We start from the raw sequence: 21,122 nt of genomic DNA, 5'->3' as shown, positions 1-21,122 counted from the left end.
TGAATACTTATGACAGCTGTTGTTAAGTGTCATTCGGTAAGTTATGTCACTTTTGATGCAAAGTTGACATTGTTTGAGATGTTTTTGTTCTGACAACTTGACATAAAGACAATTTAAACTGTCATAGCAGACCTAATTGCCAAACTTTAAAAATTATGTCAAGTTCTCATAACAAAAACATCTCAAACAATGTCAACTTTGGATCAAAAGTGACATAACTTACCGAATGACACTTAACGACAGCTGTCATAAGTATTCATTGATGTTTATGACAGCTGTTATGTCATGGTTATGACAGTGTTATGTCAATCTTATGAATACCTATTCAAGTAAAGTGTTACCAAATGTTAATAATGAGTTTGGAGTCTGGATGTGACGTCTGTGATCTCGTCTCCTCAGCGTCTGGATGAAGACGCTGGTGAAGATGAAGCTCGGCCTCTGGCTGAGTCTCTGCTGCTCGCCGTCGCCGACCTGCTCTTCTGTCCAGACTTCACCGTGCAGAGCCACAAGAAGAGCGGCGCGGTGAGTTCACTGACCCTGCTCAGTGTGTGTGTGTGTGTGTGTTGTTGTCTGTACTCGCCTCACTGTGCAGCTGCAGCCAAACGCCACATACTCAGCAGCTAATGAAGGAGCTTTAGTGAAGTATTGGCCTCAGGGTCATTTATTAACTGAGTGATGTTCTGCTCTACGTGGTGTTAGAATGACTTTTTTTATGCATGTGCATTCGCTCTGTGTGCACAAATAACTCCTAAAATTATCCTTAAATTGTGATGTGTTTTAAATGCAATGACAGTGATTATGTTACTGACAAAAACAGACATGTAAAAGGAAATTGTTTTTTGTTAATTTGCAGGTTGGACAGAGAGACAACAGCCAAATGTTAAAGGGATAGTTCAACATTTTGGTAAATTGGCCCATTGCCATAATCCCTATAGTCATAGCAGTAGGTTTGTTACCTTTAATTGTCCGTGCAAGCTATTTTTAGAACGGCGGAGCAGAGCCGTGAGCTGCTCAGAGCTACGCTACGGAGGCTCATGGGATTTCTTGGTTTCTCTCATCAAACTCATCAAATACACAATCCAACAACTCCACAACGCTCTGGTGGACAAGTTGTGACCTGCACATTCACCACGCTATGAGATAATAACACAACGTTACCAGACAGAGTTGTTTTAGAGGGAAAAACTGTCCCTGAAGGCAACGTGCATCAGCAGTTTTGCATGAATTTACCTCGAAAACAACTCCGTAGTGTAGCTCTGAGCAGCTCGCGGCTCTGCTCCGCCGTTCTAAAAATAGCTTGCACCGACAATTAAAGGTAACGAACCTACTCCTAAAACTATAGGGATTATGGCAATGGGCCAGTTTGCCAAAATTTTGAACTATCCCTTTAATTTATAATAAATACGATGTTACCTGTGTTTGTTGTTAGCATGCTTGTTGAATGTGGTTCAACAAATATTTTATATGCAATGGCAGCGTTACATGTTAACACTAAACAGTTTTGCTCATCTTTCGTGTTAGACTTGAGTCGACTCGAGTCGCTGTTTTGATATAAAAGACTTGATGAAGGTTGCATCGACAGAAACTTTGCTTTATCCAGTAGTAAATACCTATTGCAAGTTAACAGTTGGCAGGAATTTCTTTTGTTCGTGTTTTCAGTTTGATAAAATATGAAATTAATATCTAACATGACCCGGGATGAGAATACAAGTAACAACAGACGAGAAGATAACCAGAAGATAACTGCTGGATGTGGTTCTTAAAGTTTGAGATTTGAAGTTTAGGATGAACTACTGTAGTTTCTCACAAAAGCATATTTTCAGTTTGATAAAATATGAAAATTAATATCTAATATAACATGGTGTGAGTGCAGGCTGAGAACGGACAGCGTTGTCATGATTGGATCTAAAACCCTGTCAATCAGTCATGCTCATGTTTGATTATTTACTGAATAACAATGCAAATCCAATTTATTGTCATTTTTTTTAAAAAACCGGTTGGATAAATTGGTCAATGATGTTAAATGACAGCTACTAATATCTTGTCTTTTCACTTCATTAAGATCAATACTAAGGTGACCTGACTTTCTCATTAAGCAGCAGGTGTTACACTCCTCCTTTAAGAGTCTTTCTTTCCACAACAAAAGTAAAACACTGTTGTTTGCTTTGTTTTAACCCTCGGGCCCCAACAGTCAACACTTGACTGGCTCATATATAAAAGAGTTAAGCTGCTGTTATTCAGGCCCGAGGCCGAGCAGCAGCAGCGAGCGCTCGGCGTTATCTCCTCCACACTAACCTTGTTGGGCAGCAGCTCCAGTTAATGAGTGACTCTGCATGACAGAGAGAGAGAGAGAAGGAGGGAGAGAGAGGGGGGAGCGGCCGTGTTTGTTAACTGGGCTGAGAAGAACAGAGCCGACGCGTCTTAGAGCGACGCTGAACAAACACGGGAGCTGAGAGGAGCTGAGAGGACAGGAAGTGGCTGCGCCGCGACCTCCATGGTCCTAATCACACCTCAGAGGAAACGTGAGGGTGGAAAAACGACCATCAGCTGCTCTCACCACTGAAACACACACACAAGTGGATTTTTAAAGAGACAGTTCAACATTTAGTCAGATTATCCTCTCACCATAATCCTTATAAAGTCATAGCAGTAATAGGTTCATCACCTTTAATTATCGGTGCATGTTGTTTTGAGATCGGCGGGGCAGAGACGTGAGCTGCTCAGTGAACACAATCTGTCCCTCATCAAATACACAATCCAACAACTCCACAACGCTCTGGTGGACAAGTTGTGACCTGCACATTCACCACGCTATGAGATAATCATGTAACAGACAGAGTTGTTTTAGAGGGAAATGCAGCCGGAACTACTTTCCAGACACGGCTGCTGGGCGGAGGGATTTCAAAAGCACAAAGTAGTTCAGAGTATTTCCTTCATGTGTGATAATGGTACATAATGTTACATGATTATCTCATAGCGTGGTGAATGTGCAGGTCACAACTTGTCCACCAGAGCGTTGTGGAGTTGTTGGATTGTGTATTTGATGAGTTTGATGAGGGACAGGGGACCTGTACCGTTCACCTCCATTGTGTTCACTGAGCAGCTCACGTCTCTGCCCCGCCGATCTCAAAACAACATGCACCGATAATTAAAGGTATAATATGTAGGAATTCCCCCCATCTAGCGGTGCGGTTGCATATCTGAACGTATTCTTGATGTTGCATTCACGTGAAACGGGCAGACGTCAGACAGACAACAGACACTGCATGTAACAGGATAAACAAGCGTCTATGTAAACAACTGGTCCGCCAGCACGAGGCAAAACAATACAGGCGTGACAATATGTTGTCATGGTGATGTGGTATTGTTTTACCGTCTTTCTCTGGTGGAGTAAAATGACATCCGGTTGGTTTGCCGACGGCCGTCTGCCTGACTGCACCTGAATGCAACACCAGTGCCTCCGTCCTTCCTCACACTACACAGTGGTGACAGTTTTAAGAGGCCGAGCCCACAGCTCCGCTGAGTTTCTATGGTTACCTACGGTCACGCTGCCACTCAACGTAAAAAATGGCGATGCAACATGGCCGCCTCGGTTCGGTGCGTCGCCCACTTATGTATTTGTAACGACTTGTAACAACTCATTCTAAGGTACCAGAAAGCTTTCATTTGTATGCGGCTGTGATTCCACTTCAGTGAAATACAGATTTATGAAAGACATATTTGATTTTTGCTAATAAAAAGCCAAATAAGTTACATACTGGGGCTTTAAAGCTGATGAACCTACTGCTATGACTACAAGGATTATGGTGAGAGGAGGCTCTGACTAAATGTTGAACTGTCCCTTTAAACTTATTTGACATCGTCCAGAGTCGCCCTACTGTGACCCTGCCAGAAACCACGGTGTGTGTGTGTGTCACGACGCCCTTTACTGTCAGTTGACCAGCGGTGGCACCTTGTCAGATCTCTTCATGAGGCTCTACTTATCTGAGTGGAGGCGTCACACTCCGATACCGTCCTCGGCTTCGTCCACTTGTTGAATCACGTGGTGGAAGTGGGTGTGAACACTGAACACTGTCCTGCTGCTGCAGCCGGGAAACCTATGGGGAATGGGCTTCTCCTTTTAGAAATAAAAGATTGTTAAAAGGATAGTTCACCCAAAATTCAAATTTCACTCATTATCTACTCCCCCTCATGTGGACTAAGGGGCTGGGAGAAGTTTTAGAGTCCTCCGTGGCTCCTCTGAGTTACAGGGGGTCTCGGCGTAGCAGTGCATGTCCATATGACGGTTGCAAATGGATACCAACTGTCTTCGTAACAAAAAGACACACCAAAAAACATCCAAATACCTCCATGCTGCTCGTATGTAATGTCCGTCTTGTATTGAAGCCCTGAAATGCGAAATTGTTCCGGAAAAAATTAAATAAGTCTATATTTCAAGCTTGTTTGTAGTGGAAGCTCCTCTTCCTGGTCCGTCCAAATCGCGCGAGACGACATTACATACGAGCAGCATGGAGGTATTTGGATGTTTTTTGGTGTGACTTTTTGTTACGAAGACAGTTGGTATCCATTTGCAACCGTTATATGGACAGACATGTACTGCTATAACTCTGAAACTTCTCCCAGCCCTTAGTCGACATGAGGGTGAGTAGATAATGAGTGCAATTTGAATTTTGGGTGAACTATCCCTTTTAAGTCTCAAGAAGCAAAATAAAAGTGCAGGGTGATTCAGTTCTCATAATTAAATATATATATAAAGTTGTCCCTCTGTTGCTGCAGGACACAGCGGAGGCCGTTCACTCCATCGACAGCTGTGAGTACATCTGGGAGGCCGGCGTCGGCTTCGCTCAGGCTCCTCCGCTCAACTACGTCCACGACACCAACAGGTGACATTAATAATCCTCCTGTACAGCTACTAGTGTGTTTAAGATGTGATATCAGTGACATGTGGAGGCAGGTCCACGTCTAATATCGTATTTAGATCATCTCTCTTTTCCCTATTGACAGAAATATTGTATTCTTACTTTATATTATTTCACCTTGGCTTTTCCCCTATAACCCGAGGCCTGATAAATGACATAAATTGACATAAATTGACATAAATAAAAAAGGATGTGAGCACAAACCAGCTTTGATAATCTGACAAAAGTTCAATTGCATTTTACCCACAGGAACATAACTTTAAACTTCCTTTAAATGGTTTAGGACTCTTGGTGTGGCTGTGGAGCTTTTTTTTTGAATGAGTTCTTTATGTTTTGCAGATTATACATTTGCATGAATGTGAGATAAAGAAACGTAGGGATAAAGGGAGGTTTAAACACATCCTCCAAACATCAAGCTCTGTGTATTTAATGTCGGTGTTCCAGCTTCAAATATGTAGCGTCTTCTTACCTTAATCTTAATTTAGATGTTCACACAGGGTCGTGCAAAAGTTTGTCCACCTCTGGTCAAAATAATCTGTTGACATGAACAGTTCAGCAAGTGGAAGATGAAATGATCTCCAAAAGACATCAAGATACAGACGACACATTCCCTTTACATTTTAAACAATATCATTTTTTATTTATTTTCATCTTTTACTTTTTTTAAATGACAGAAAAGGAAAAGGTCTAGCCCCCCCTGCATAGTTAGTAGCTAGTAGCCCCCCCTCTGGAAACTATTACAGTGTAAATAGTAAATATCTTGTCTGATACCTTGGTCAAAGCTATCTGAGAGCTCAAGTCTCCTGGGTTTCTCATTCTTTTGCAGGCTGCTGCTTTGTTTCCCTTTTTCACTCTGAAACTGTAGAAAACTAAAATAATACACTGATATTGATTAAGATATTGAATAAAAGAGTGTTTCATGTTTAACTTTATGTCTTTTGGAGATCAATTTATCTTCCACTTGTTTAACTGTTCACATTAACAGAATAGTTTGACCAGGGATGTCCAAACTTTTGCATGATGCTACTGTATGTGGTTGATGTGTGTGTGACCTTTGACCTCTGTTGGTTGAATCAGGACTGAGCTGCTGAAGTTCCTGCTCACCTGTTTCTCTGAGGCCATGTACCTGCCTCCGTCCTCGGAGAGCCGGACGCTGAACCCCTGGGTGGCCTTCTTCTGCTCCACGGAGAACAGGTAACACACACACACACACACCTGTTGCCCAGTGGTGTAGTCTATGTGATACTCAGGTATAGTTTTGTTGTACTGGGTATACTGAAATATTTATGCATTTTCAGTGCTAAAGTATATGTCAATGGTGGGAGGGTTGACAGGGTGCCCAACTTTTTTTTGAAATTTTACCACTTTTCCTAGATTCTTTTTGAGAAATTTTACCAGTTTCTTCTCAATTTTTCTGTTCTACTTTTTATCTATTTTTAAAAAAAGAAATTTTACCCATTTGTATTTTTGTTTGCCCCCCTTTTTTGAGAAATTTTACCACATTTTTCTATTATTAAATTATTATTTTTTTAACCACTTTTTCTCGAATTTTTGCGTAATTTTACCACTTTCTTCAAAAAAAATTTTAAACTTTTTTTTTTTTTTTGAAATATTACCACTTTTTCTGAGAAATTTTACCAGATTAAAAAAAAAAAAATTACCACTTTTTCTAGAATTTTTGAGTAATTTTACCAGTTTCTTCTAAAATTTTTTAAACTTTTTTTTTTTTTTTTTTTAGAAATTTTACCATTTTTTCTGAGAAATTTTACCAGATTTTTCAAAAAAATAAATTTTACTACTTTTTCTAGAATTTTTGAGTAATTTTACCAGTTTCTTCTAAAATTTTTTAAACTTTTTTTTTTTTTTTTAGAAATTTTACCACTTTTTCTGAGAAATTTTACCAGATTTTTCACAAAAAAATTGACCACTTTTTCTAGAATTTTTGAGTAATTTTACCACTTTTTTCTAAAATTTTTAAAACTTTTTTGTTTATTATTTTGTGGGAATTTTTACCGCTATTTTCTAGAAATTTTTCAACTTTTTTTTTGAGAAATTGTACCACTTTTTCCCCCCAGAAATTTCTCTATAATCTACGCCTAATTTAAACGTACATTTATTGTTTGTGTATTTCTGGTGTTTTGTCCAATGGGGGTCTGTGGTCTAATTTGTGTCAGTTTTGGGGTCCTTGATATAAAAAAGTTTGAGGAGAACCACCGGTCTATGTGATACAGTTTACCCTCCTAAAAAGCAGTTTACCCACTACAAAACATTAGACTACATACACCACTGCTGTTGCCCCCCCCCCCTGACCTCGGCCCGTGTGTCGCTGCTCCGCCCCCAGACACGCCCTGCCTCTCTTCACCTCGCTGCTCAACGTGGTCTGCGCCTACGACCCGGTCGGCTACGGGATCCCCTACAACCACCTGCTGTTCTCCGACCAGCGGGAGCAGCTGGTGGAGCAGGCCGTCCAGATCCTCGTCGTCACCCTGGAGCACGAGGCCGCGTCGCGCGCCAGAGCCGCGCTGCAGGCGCTGGACGCCAGCAGCAGCAGCAGCCCCGTCCCCACGGCAACAGCAGCTACAGCAGCTGAGGAGGAGGAGGAGGAGGAGCAGGAGGTAGGAGGAGGATGAAGAACGAGTCGCATCAAACTCTGGTTCAGACTTATAATAAAAAAATAAAATAAATGGCTCCTTGTCTTTCAGCCCGTTGGACCCGACAACCTGTTTGTGAACTACCTGTCCAGGATCCACAGAGAAGAGGTGAGATGCAAAGTTTAATGTCACACACTTGTACACTTCTTGGAACTTGGAAACAAGTTTTAGGAATAAGATTAGGTCTTCAAATGCAATTTCTTTTAGTCCAGTCATAGACAAAATACTAAACAAATCCTAAAAAAAGCCATTAAAAACTTAAAATTGATAAGAAAATACATAAGAAATTTTGAGTGTTGGGTCATTTTGGTACCAGTGATCCACTAATGAAGGTTGTGCAGCAAGAAATGACCACGTCCTGATCCGCATGTGCAGGGAAAACCACCAAAACTTTAAGGGTGTCCGAAAACGTTTTCTCCACCACTGTGTATATAAAAAGACGTACAGAATGAGGACAGTAACAACTGAGCAATAACACAATATATTAACAATCATTATTATGTATTATTTAGGATTAGGAAACACATTAATTAATGTAGCCTATTAGTAAGCAGTTAATTAATGTTTACTACTCAAAGTTAGTTAATAAATTATTAAATTATAATAAAAGTTGAATAATCATTTGTATGCATTACTCAGCATTAAATAACACATTAGTTTATATATTAATGCTTAATAATGTACTAATTAACGTTAATTAAGGGACCCTTATTGTAAAGTGTTACCGATTATTCAATGATGACGAAGTGGGTGGTACGATATCAGATGGTTATTGATAGTGTATGACAGATTATAGTTAACTAAAACTAGCAGTGAAAAAATAATTTAGTAAACTGAAATAAAAAAAGAACAAAATAAAAACTACAATGAACAAAACTAACTAAAACTAAAGTAGAGTCAGATAACATCAGCTTAGTTGTAGTTTTCTTAGAGATGTCTAAAGCTCAATATGGGACGACTTGTCTTGGAGTACGACCCACAGATATATAAGAGTGAATGTAAATAATAAGGACTGATGGGAACATTATGGGATGCAACTAAAAGGGAAAAAATGTGGAAACTCATCTTCAGAGGTCTGACAGAGGCTTTCTCCTAAAACCTGAAAAACTAAGACTAAATAAAAACTGGTTCATCTCTAGTTGAACTATTTTAAACTAAACTGAAATAAAAAATCAAACTAAATAAAAATAAAGACTAATTAAAATGTTAAAACAATAATAACCTTGGTCCTTTGTTCTCCTCCTTCCTTCGTCAGGACCTGAGCTTCATCCTCAAAGGCCTGGCCCGGCTGCTGAACAACCCTCTGGTCCAGACCTACCTGCCCCGCTCCGCCAAGAAGATCCAGTTCCACCAGGAGCTGCTCATCCTCTTCTGGAAGTTCTGCGACTTCAACAAGGTCCGAAGTTCGATTCCTACCAGAGATCCTGAAACTACAAGAAGGAGCGACTTTTATAATTAGCACAGAAACGAATGCAGAAGGAATTAGTTAATGGTTCACAGAGGAATTATCTTAATCTTAATGTCTTTGGTTTTTCCCCAACTTCAGGTTAAAGATTCACATTGTCTGTCTTCACATCAGATCTTTGTGTTTACAGCTAATTAGTAAAAATTGGAGGCTAACACGCTAAAAAAAAGGGAAATATAAAGAACATGTTAATTATACCAGGCTTCCTGAGTGTGTTCCTGGAGGATAAGATAAGTTAATAAGAGATAAGACAAGATAAAACGAGACGAGATAAGATAAGATAACTCAATTTAATGGTGAACATGGAAGGAACAGGGAAAGAAATAATAGTACAATAACATAAAACTAAGAAAAAACATAGATAGTACACTAAACTTGTATGAGAGAGTGTATAAACTCTGTTCACTTCCTCTCTGTCCTCGACTTCCCTCCTTAACTGAACTGTCTTTCACCTGGCACCCCGCCAAAATAAAGTATAGGAGGAAAGTCAAACATGCTCAGAACCTGAAACACTGGTATCATCATTAAAGCAAACTATCAGAGGAATGATAATGACACAGTTTGTATATATGTCTATCTTTGTCTATCTTTGTGTGTCTGTGTGTGTGTGTGTGTGTGTGTGTGTTTAGAAATTCCTGTTCTTTGTGCTGAAGAGCAGTGATGTGTTGGACATGCTGGTTCCAATCCTCTTCTACCTGAACGATGCCCGAGCAGATCAGTGTGAGTCATACGCTTCTCTACACTGTGTGTGTGTGGGATGAAATATAATTAAAGGGATAGTTGCCATTGCCATAATCCCTATAGTTATAGCAGTAGGTTTGTTACTACTACTGCAAGCTATTTTTAGAACGGCGGAGCAGAGCCGCGAGCTGCTCAGAGCTACGCTACGGAGGCTCATGGGATTTCTTGGTTTCCCTCATCAAACTCATCAAATACACAATCCAACAACTCCACAATGCTCTCGTGGACAAGTTGTGACCTGTACATTCACCACGCTATGAGATAATAACAGAACGTTACCAGACAGAGTTGTTTTAGAGGGAAATTCATGCAAAACCGATGATGCACGTTGCCTTCAGGGACAGTTTTTCATCAAGCAGTCTCTGCATTTCCCTCTAAAACAACTCTGTCTGGTAACGTTCTGTTATTATCTCATAGCGTGGTGAATGTGCAGGTCACAACTTGTCCACCAGAGCGTTGTGGAGTTGTTGGATTGTGTATTTGATGAGTTTGATGAGGGAAACCAAGAAATCCCATGAGCCTCTGTAGCGTAGCTCTGAGCAGCTCACGGCTCTGCTCCGCCGTTCTAAAAATAGCTTGCACCGACAATTAAAGGTAACAAACCTACTGCTAAATGACTATAGGGATTATGGCAATGGGCTAATTTGCCAAAAATGTTGAACTATCCCTTTAAATACTGTTTGAAGATGCATTAAAATGACTGATCTGTAAATCCCTGCAGCTCGTGTCGGCCTCGTTCACATCGGCGTCTTCATCCTGCTGCTGCTGAGCGGAGAGAGGAACTTTGGCGTTCGTCTGAACAAACCGTTCACGCTGCGTGTGCCCATGGACATCCCAGTGTTCACAGGAACACACGCCGACCTCCTCATCGTGGTGAGACGAGAAATCAGAGAGAAAGGGAGAGAGAGAGAGAGAGAGAGATCTATGGTTATAAATTAAACCGTTTATTTAACCAGTCAAATTTAACTGCGATGATTTAGATCGGTCTGACAGATTTGATGCAGCTCATAGACGTCATATAAAGAAAACTAGTTTAAATAATGAAATTAGTCGTCCCCTGTAGTGTGTTAATCTGCTTCCACTGTTGTTATATTGATTATCTGTGTTAAACAATCATGTATTGAAAACGAGACCCTGTGTCTCAGTGAGATTAGCTGTTTAAATAAAAGGTTAAATAAAGATAAAAGATACATTTCATTGACTTTTCATCCAGAGGAACCAATTTTCTAAATTTCATTTTACTGCAGGAGACGAATGACAAACTAAAGACTTGATTTCCCACTTCCCTCAGCTAATATTGATTGATTAAATGATTAATTAATCGATTGATTGATATGTAGTTAGTTTTGTTTAATCTAAGATTGTTTGGTTTCACTTTAAACTAATGTAGAAATCAGAAAATCTCCACATTTTATAAATTTGAAGCAGAAAGTCTTTGGATTTAACACTTTTTTTCTTTAAAAACTGATTATTGATTCATTTTATATTAATTAACAACTAGAAACCAGCCATTCTGACACCAAATTATTGATTTATATTAATAAATTCTAAACGCCTCAATTTCTCTGGGTCGAGTGTCTGAAAAATGAATTTTCCAGCTTTTTTCGAGCCAGTAACAAGCTGCATCCAAACTGCACAAAAACCTAAAAGCTTTGGTTTAATCTGACAAAGTTGCAGAATATTTTATAATGCACTCATCATTTTCTTTTTGCATTGTCTCGTTCAGATTTTCCATAAGATCGTCACCGGTGGTCACCAGCGTCTGCAGCCGCTCTTCGACTGCCTGCTCACCATCATAGTGAACAGTGAGTATCATCGCCCCCCCTGCTGGCCGGAGGGTAGAAGTGCAGAGTGTTTTAAAAAAAAGTCTCCTGTCTGTTCTCCACAGTCTCTCCCTACCTGAAGAGTTTATCCATGGTGGCGGCCAACAAGCTGCTCCACCTGCTCGAGGCCTTCTCCTCCCCCTGGTTCCTCTTCTCCTCCCCACACAACCACCACCTGGTCTTCTTCCTGCTCGAGGTCTTCAACAACATCATCCAGTATCAGTTCGACGGTGAGGATGTGTTTTCTTTTGTTTTATTTTTCAAAGGTTTTTCCGAGATATAGACAGGTCAACAGGTATAGCAGGAGAATCAAAAATTAAACAAAGGTTCACAATGTGACAAAGGAGATACGCTTGGGTGGAATAAAAGAAGAAAGCAAATAATAATAATAATGATGAATAAAAATAGAGAAAAGTGCAGCCATTACAGACACAAACAGAAAACAGCCCGTTCAAATACGATACAAACATACAAGTCAGCTCATATTGACATATGATCAGCACCAGCCAATATGGATGTACAGTAAGCAAGTGTGTACAACTATTAGGTCATTCTAGACCAGTGATGGGAATAACAGCGTTATTGGCAGCGCTACTTTTTTTTCAAAAACGAGTTATCAAAATAGTTACTGTTTCCTCCGTTATAACGTTGATGGGCTAACCCTTCAAAAATTGTCATCTCCTCCGTATCAGCACAAATCGTAAAAGTATGATTTACATTTACAATCTATGAAATTTTACTGTCCAATTCTTTAAAGGCCGTTTTCTCAAAAAGAGTTTTTCCTCAGACTCGGAACCCGAAATCTCCACTTCAGCAGCACTTAGAAACACCAAACCTTCCAGTTTGATCCCTGTCTATATTCTGAAGGTTTTTACAGAGGGGATTGTTGATATATCATTCACAGCCTGATTTATACAACATTTTATTCCTAAAAACATGGCGAAATTAGATTTTTTTAGGGCTGGTGACAGTATTTTCTCATTTACAAAGTGATAAAAAGAGATGTAAGAACTTCTGACTCTAATATGTCAACAAAATAAAACAAGAATTTTGAAAGTGGCTTTATCCATTTTTCAGATTTCGGTTCTGGAAATGTATCCAAATTAGTACATATTTCATCAGATATTGCCTCATTTACATATTTAAACATAACATTTGACAAAACTTGTAATACAAAAAATATTTGTCTTAATGTATTAGTGATAAACTTGGGAAGTTTCATGGTGATATCTGTTATTTAAAATGTTAACCCTATTCAACTGTGGTGTCTCTTCTCTGACTGACCTCTCCCCCCGATAACAGGGAACTGTAACCTGGTGTACGCCATCATCCGCAAGAGGAACGTCTTCCACCATCTGGCCAACCTGCCGGCCGACGCGGCGTCCATCCAGCGGGCGCTGCAGAAGAAGAAGAAGCAGCCCGGTATATCCAGGATGAACTCGGTGGAGAACAACTCCATGGAAGGCTCCAGACCGGCCGTCGCTGCCGAGCCCGGGACGCTGAAGGCCAGTTTAGAGGCCACTCCAGGTACGAAGTCAGAGTGATAGCAAGGATTATTACTATCACCATAATCCCTATAGTCATAGCAGTAGGTTCATCACCTTTAATTATCGGTGCATGTTGTTTTGAGATCGGCGGGGCAGAGACGTGAGCTGCTCAGTGAACACAATGGAGGTGAACGGTCCCCTGTCATTTCATTTCATTTCATTTATTTGTTTATTTGTAACGGGACTCTGCGTATTCATGAACATCCAAAATGTAAATACACCAGATTTAAAAGCTCTAGGCTAATTTCCATCCGTAGTCCCGCCGTTCACACAACAACAACAACAATTATACAAGGATGAAAATAAGAACAACGTACAGCATGGTACAAATACCATATCACAATATCACAATATCTACAATAACATACCGTAGCTTCAGTAGGAAAGAGCAAGGAGTAGTAGTAAAACTAGAAAATTTCCTCTCGGGAAATTTTGAATGGGCCACGGGAGCTACTGCGGGTTGTGCCATCTCTGTCAACATGGGAATCAAACCCACGATCTTAAGGTCAAGACAGAGCTGATCAGACAGACACATGATCATCTTTCTATAAGCACTGATATGGAGGAGCTGTAACCACATTAGGTTACCTGTGTGTGTGTGTGTGTGTGTGTGTGTGTGTGTGTGTGTGTGTGTGTGTGTGTGTGTGTGTGTGTGTGTGTGTGTGTGTGTGTGTGTGACTGTAATCACATGAAGCTGGCTCTAGAGTCTGTGTGTGACTGACTTGTCACATAGTTAGTTAGTAGCTGCATCCTGTGTCAGTCTGATTTAGCTGTGTCTGTGTTTATAAACATTTAAACGAGCGCCAGGTGGATTGTTTATGAAGTTAACGAGCTCTGGCCTGAGGATCAAAGAGGTTACCACGGCGATAGGGGCCCCCGCAGGCTGAGACAGACAGAAACGTGGAGAAAAACAGCCATTTTCTGCCTCTAAACCGGCCTCACAATTAGGCTTAGCATGACAAAACGGTAACTCCTATCAGAACAAAACACAGATCAACGTTGCTCTAAGGACTTAATGAAAATTTCGGTACGATTTGGTGTTTCTACAGTAAATATTTTGGCGACGCTGGCAGTTTTAAAACATCAGGCCGTTCTGCTCCTCTCAGAAAATATTTGTATTGGACTCAATGAGGAGCAGAGACAGACGTGGCCGCACTCAGAGGCTGATTCTGTAAGTTCTGTAAGTCTCTCTGATATTTTGAGCACATGACATGAGAGATAACAAGTTTGTCTTACAAATTCTGAAAAAATTATGTCTGTAGAGTGTAAATTGTGGCCGTGCTCACAGTTTATCCAGAAAAAATACAGAATATTTCTTCACTCTCTCCCACTCTAACTGATGATGTCACGCACTCTGACACGAACATTCTATGCAATACACACCCATTATAAACTCATAATTTCTCCAAAAATGATCATGGTCATTGATCAGGGATTGATCAAAAACTATATGACCTATCAAAACGTGGAGTAATACGACAATACACAAGACTTGTGTCTACTGTTTAAAGTTTAAATGGAGTCTCTAGGTGAAAGTATGCCTGAGCAGTAGACTTTTGTTAAACTCCAATGATTGGTCTTTTTCGCTCTTTTTTTCCCGCCCGTCCCATTGACTTACATGCAAAAATTTTGCGCAGTAAATCGCGACTTACGTCGCGAATAATTCGTACACTGTTGAGAAAAGTAATAGCACACCGATCCCGATCAGGACGCACATTTTGATATATAATTTGTCCGAAGAGTTGCAGGACTAGTAGCGAACCGAAAGTTGGCCGGAAGTGGAAAAATAACTAGGAAAAAATCCACACAATAACAGTAGTGCCCGGGCTTCGCCCGGGCACTGGTCCCTGCAGCTATTTCATAGCTGTAGGGATCAGTGCCCGGTGCGATTGCCCGTGGCCCTAATGAAGTGCATGTAATCGACAAAGGTGTCGTATAGCGCTGTTAAGATTCATTAAAGTGCATCTGTAATAAAGTGCTGGTTTTTAAAGTGCCTGGAGTAAAGTGCCTCCTATGTTTCGTAATCTAAAAAACAAAAAAACAAAACAAAAAAACTCATCAAATACACAACCCAACAACTCCACAACGCTCTGGTGGACAAGTTGTGACCTGCACATTCACCACGCTAGGAAATAATCATGTAATGTTACGAGACGGAGTTGTTTTAGAGGCAAATGCAGCCGGAACTACATTACAGACACGGCTGCTGGGCGGAGGGATTTCAAAAGCACAAAAGTAGTTCAGAGTATTTGCTTCATGTGTCGTAATGTTACATAATTATACATGATTATCTCATAGCGTGGTGAATGTGCAGGTCACAACTTGTCCACCAGAGCGTTGTGGAGTTGTTGGATTGTGTATTTGATGAGTGCCGATCTCAAAACAACTTGCACCGATAATTAAAGGTAACGAACCTACTGCTATGACTGTAGGGATTATGGTGAGAGGAGGATCTGACTAAATGTTGAACTATCCCTTTAATAAATGTCACGCAGCAATAATGCATGTGTAAGTGATCTTCCTTCTCGTGTCCTGCAGGAATCGATAAGATCACAGAGAAGTCCCAGGTGAGTGAAGACGGCACCATGGTCACCGTCCCGCACTCAGACGCTGCTCAGGCGAGGTCACCGGGAGACGACGGCGCCGCCGGCGGAGGCAGCGACACCGAGTCCAACTCGGAGCGAGACCACGAGGTGAGGAGCCGAACACCAACCCCTCATTGGTCCTCTCACTCTGTTAGTCCAGTCATTTTAAAGGTACAGTATGTAAGAAATCTAAAGCAACTGGCCGTAAAATCCTCCTAATATGTCACAGAGACTCAGGAATAATGTTCATATAACATGATGAACTCACCAACAACAATAGTACAGCCAGAGTATTCGCATTAAAAATATTTTTTTGCAGAATGCAAATCATGTTTATGTTTTGAATTTACGTGTTGGCATGTTGCGCCACCTAGCCCTCTCTCCTAGTCACGGCGGCGTCAGTGGCATTTCAGCCTCCGGTCTGCTTCCACTAAGCTGCCGCTGCGGCTGGGAGAAAAAACGAGATCGCTGTGTTTTGAATTTGACTGCAGTAACCGTTTTTGGCCACATTCTTACATATGGCACCTTTAAGCCAAAAGAAGGGGTCAACGTTGAACAAATTGCAAAAGAAGCAAACTCAACTGATTTTGTATCCTCAACATGTCCTGAGTGAGGGAAAAAAAAGCCCAGAAGAATCCCATTAGGGGAAAGTTTAGAAAAAGACCCAAATATAGACCCAAATACGCCTATGAATTATTTTTCTCACGTGAATAGGGTAACATTTTTAACCTTTAGATATTTCCATGAAAATTACTGAGTTGATTACTTACATTAAAGCAGTACTAAAGAACTTTCAGTTTTGGTTGAGTTTGGTGGCACCAGTGGACCAAAGCGGTAGTGTTTTGCCTGAAGGAAGACTCCATTTCCCATGAGCACCAACGCGTAGCGCCGTAAACATCCTGATCTCCCGGTGCATGGAAATTAACATCAGACGTCCAAACTAAGTTTCTGTTACCAGCGGATCATTTCACAGTAAACACACATACACAATCCGACGGAAAGGTGCCGCATTGCTGCTCCCTCCTCGTCGTGACTCCTGAAAGTGAAAGTGAAACTTAAGTGAGAGCCGGGTTCCTACCATGCTCCCCAAAGTTGCTTAGTGCCAGTGAAGGCGATACAGACCATAATGATACAGACCCCCTCAGGCCATGACAGAGGTGTCATTCAACCTGTTGTAAGTCGATGTACCATCACAAAAGTTATGAAAATATTTTATGAAGGTTGAAAAGTTCCTTAGTGTTGGTTTAAGACAAACCAAAAATGTATTACAAGTTTTTTGAAATTCTTTGTTAACATGAGCAAATTTGCATATATTTGCATAAATTCCACCATTTTGACAGCACCTATAAAGGTGCTGTGGTGGTACCAACATGAAAATTGGAATGAGTTGACTCCAGAGGTTCATAAAAGGGACCTGCATTTACTTTCACTTTTGTCAACTTACCAACTGTAGCTTTAATGAGCTAGGGCGCTGAGGCTACCGTGGAAAACGAGCGCTTCCCGCAGCGACGGATTCAAATCCAGTCCACGTCCTTTGCTGCAAGTCCTTCCAATTCTCCGCCCGCCTTTCACAAATATCTCTCTATCTATCATCAAAGGAGAAAATGCCAAGTATTTTTTTTAAATAACTGTTCGATCAAAACAATCATCAAAAGATAAGTGTCCTTCTCCTTAAGAGAGGAGGCGGAACATGTCATACCTGCTCTACTAAGGACGTGGCTATCTTGAAAAATTGCAGTCATCTTGAAATTTAAAGTGGTTTCTTGCTGGTTGACCGAAGGAGTCAACTCATTCCAATTTTCATGCCGGTACCACCACAGACAGCACCTTTATACTGTGTATACATGTGCCGTCAAAACGGTGGAATTTATGCAACTTTATGCAAATTTGCTCATGTTAACAAATAATTTAAAAAAACTTGTAATACATTTTTGGTTTGTCTTAATGTAAGTAATCAACTCAGTAATTTTCATGGAAATATCTAAAGTTTAAAAATTTTACCCTATTCACGTGAGAAAAATAATTAATAGGCGTATGAATGGGCTATATTTGGGTCTTTTTCGTAACTTTCCCCTAATGGTATTTTTCGTTTTTTTTTTTACCTCATTCAGGACATGTTGAGGATACAAAATCAGTTGAGTTTGCTTCTGTTGCAGTTTGTTTAACCTTTTTTTCATAAAATGACTGGACTATGTTTCCTTCGTCATCGCTGCAGCTGTTTGTCGTTGTGTCCCTCAGGTCGCTCGCTCTCACTCGGAGGCAGCGAGGAGTCGGTTGTCGAGCACATCGTCGTCAGCGGCAACCTGGAGCGCCAACCCAGACTGGGTTAGTATTTGTCTCTCTGTCTGTAAATGATTCTGTCCGTATGAGTCCACATCCGTCCATCTCCTCCATGCTGCGACCTGTGTGTGTCCTCAGGTGTTGTCATGGAAAGCCAAACTCCCTCTACAGACCATAATGAGGCTGCTTCAGGTGCTGGTTCCTCAGGTGGAGAAGATCTGCATTGACAAGTAAGAAACTTAAAAAACTCAATGTTAATTGTCCAAAGGGAATTAATTCAATACATCTGTCTATATGTCTAGATGGTTTTTTTTAATCAATTGCGTTGATTCACAGTTTTGTCATTATCTGCTTTGTTTATAAAAAGTTAGAAAAAAGAAATCGGTTGGCATCTTGGCATGTAAATATTACTAATGTAGATATGTTTTAAAGTTGAAAGGCTATATTTATTTTATTCTTATTCTTATTATGTGAAGTTAAGTTTTGTTAAAGACTAATTTCCCAGAAGGATTAATAAAGTATCATAAAATATGAAATTATATGAAATCAGCAAATCCACATATTTAAACCTTGGTATCAGAAAACCATTTGTTTAAAATGAGTCTAAAAATATAATAAAACTTCTAAACTAGGTGTTAATTAGTCCTGTTGATCACATGAATGAGCTTTAAATGGTTCATATGAAACAGCACCGATCAGTTTCTCCACTCGGGGGCAGTAGTTCACAACAAGCTCAACATCATCATGACAGGTGAGGCGTGGTGTTGTAAAGGTGTGACTGAAGCAGACATGGAGCAACATGATGAGTCGAGTCTTTACGCTCCACTCCTGAGGGAAACACCTGCAGCTTCAGCTTCAGTCTGTACCTGAAAACTGTGAAGCTAAAACCAAAACAAAGAGATTATAGATGTTTAAACCCAACACTAAGTAACTTTTCAAACCTTCATAATATTTTCAGACCTTTTGTGATGGTACATCGACTTACAACAGGTTGATGGTCTGTATCGCCTTCACTGACACTAAGCAGCTTCCAGGTGAATGGTAGGAACCCCCCCCCCCCCCCCCCCCACCACATATAAAACTACAAATGTGCTGACTGCTTTACGGCATACGTCACTTCCCCCTTTCCCCATTTGTTAAAGGGATAGTTCTAAATTTTGGGAAATTGGGCCATTGCCATAATCATCAAATACACAATCCAACAACTCCACAACGCTCTGGTGGACAAGTTGTGACCTGCACATTCACCACCAGACGCTGGAGCTCGGCGTATAAATTCAGCATAGAGCAGCTTGTGCGGGACAGGAAATCGTGTACAAAATACAAAAAAAAACACCCGGTTAATTTTCATAATAAAATACACCGGATCATATTTCCCGCACGACACCTTGAAAACGTTGTAATGGGCTGAGGCCGGCCTGAAGTCAACAGGTCAGAGGTTTTCAGACACCGTTTCACCCCGTTGGAGATACTGACTGTAATATCACAAAAAAGGCAGATCAACAGGTCAGCACCGAGTTTTGTTTGCGACGCTACGCGCTGCTGCTCATGGGAAATGGCAAAACACTACCGCTGTGGTCCACTGGCGCCGCCAAACTCAACCACAAATGAAGGTTCTTTAGTGTCCCTTTAAAGACATCACAGTTTGACAGGATGAACTCAGAACTGTCTCCGTCCTCTCCGTCCTCAGAGGTTTGACCGACGAGTCAGAAATCCTCAAGTTCCTTCAGCACGGGACGCTGGTCGGCCTCCTGCCCATCCCCCACCCCATCCTCATCAGGAAGTACCAGGCCAACGCCGGCACGGCCATGTGGTTCCGCACATACATGTGGGGCGTCATCTACCTACGGTAAGAAAACTGACCCGGGACCAGTTTGTCAGTGCGTCACGGTTCTGAGTTTTCACAAGTGTCCTGTTTTTTGTTTTCTTTTTTTTTAATTTAACCTTTATTTACCCAGGCAAGCAAATTAAGAACAAAATGCTTATTTTCTTTTCTTTCTTTTTTTTTAATGTATTTTTTTTTTTGGGCGTTTTTGCCTTTAATTGATAGCACATAGTGAGATAGACAGGAAAGGGGGAGGCAGAGAGAGGGGGAATGACATGCAGCAAAGGTCTGCCCGATGCGGGATTCGAACCAGGGACGCCTGCATTGAGGACTGTAGCCTCTACATGGGGCGGCCGCCTTAACCACTGCGCCACGCCCCGCCCCCAAAATGCTTATTTTCAAGAGCAGCCTGAAAAGAACTAGAAGCTCTTTAAGGGGAAGGGGGAGGGGAGTGCTAAAAAGTGAAAACAAGGTTATATAAATTACACTTAGAAAAATACAATGCAATACAATACATTTTTGTCTTGTTGTTGCCGCAGCAACGTGGATCCTCCAATCTGGTACGACACGGACATAAGACTGTTTGAGATCCAGAGGATTTAGAGGAGCTGCTGAGGACGGACGACTCCGGGACCCTGAATGCAACGACGACAACGACGACGACATGGATCCGGCTGTGACCAGAGCAGCGTCTCACTTTTATATGACGTTTATTTAAAGACGAAAAGCAGCGACAAACTTCCCCTTCGTTTTGTTTTAGGAGGCCTTGTCAGTGAGTTAGTTTCTGTGTCACGAGCAGATCCAGACGACTTGATGCCAAACTTAATTATTAATATTTAATTATTCACTTTGCCATGTACAGAGTTAGCGGAGGTGTTATTAGCTCGTGTCGGCTCTGCGGTGTGTGTGAACGACTGGAAGTGACAAACTGACGAAGACTTCCACGTTGAGCTGAAAGGAAACGACACGTTGACCAAAACTTGAACTGAAACTGAGTGAGAAGGACGACGATGAACTTTTCTCTCCCGTCCTGAAACAAAAACTGTTTTTCTGTTGCTGAAACAACAAGAAACCCAACAAATAATATCCAGATGTGAATATGAAGTTTAATCCTGTCAGAATAAAACACTGATCAGTTTGAGCTCAGGTGAAATTATTTACTATTTACTCCGTCCCACCAGACTGTGGGTCCATTTTCTGAAATAACTTCTAGTCTTCATGTTGTTTTTATTATCTCATGCTCCATCACATTTATCCAACAGCTGTATTTACAAAATACAATCTTC

At 40.9% G+C, this 21,122-nt stretch overlaps 1 protein-coding gene across 1 annotated transcript in view; it reads left to right on the top strand.

Moving 5' to 3' along the window:
* The window catches only part of LOC146967164 (protein HID1-like), a 26,953-nt gene extending 5,971 nt beyond the window's left edge, over nucleotides 1–20,982 (top strand). The window contains exons 4-19 of the mRNA XM_085761500.1: nucleotides 400–522; nucleotides 4,777–4,883; nucleotides 5,997–6,113; nucleotides 7,261–7,534; nucleotides 7,622–7,678; nucleotides 8,826–8,966; nucleotides 9,665–9,755; nucleotides 10,498–10,649; nucleotides 11,503–11,581; nucleotides 11,665–11,829; nucleotides 12,902–13,126; nucleotides 15,685–15,839; nucleotides 17,970–18,056; nucleotides 18,150–18,241; nucleotides 19,702–19,860; nucleotides 20,376–20,982. Coding sequence (XP_085617626.1) covers nucleotides 400–522; nucleotides 4,777–4,883; nucleotides 5,997–6,113; nucleotides 7,261–7,534; nucleotides 7,622–7,678; nucleotides 8,826–8,966; nucleotides 9,665–9,755; nucleotides 10,498–10,649; nucleotides 11,503–11,581; nucleotides 11,665–11,829; nucleotides 12,902–13,126; nucleotides 15,685–15,839; nucleotides 17,970–18,056; nucleotides 18,150–18,241; nucleotides 19,702–19,860; nucleotides 20,376–20,439 — 2,088 coding nt within the window. The 3' untranslated portion in view covers nucleotides 20,440–20,982. The remainder of the gene's footprint in view (nucleotides 1–399; nucleotides 523–4,776; nucleotides 4,884–5,996; nucleotides 6,114–7,260; nucleotides 7,535–7,621; nucleotides 7,679–8,825; nucleotides 8,967–9,664; nucleotides 9,756–10,497; nucleotides 10,650–11,502; nucleotides 11,582–11,664; nucleotides 11,830–12,901; nucleotides 13,127–15,684; nucleotides 15,840–17,969; nucleotides 18,057–18,149; nucleotides 18,242–19,701; nucleotides 19,861–20,375) is intronic.
* Nucleotides 20,983–21,122: the final 140 nt, after the last annotated feature.

Source organism: Trachurus japonicus, chromosome 19, assembly GCF_045865225.1.
Source record: "Trachurus japonicus isolate A0001 chromosome 19, Traja_1.0".
NCBI lineage: Eukaryota > Metazoa > Chordata > Actinopteri > Carangiformes > Carangidae > Trachurus > Trachurus japonicus.
The sequence above is the reverse complement of the archived record's forward strand: the minus strand, read 5'-3'. Positions and strand labels throughout refer to the sequence as shown.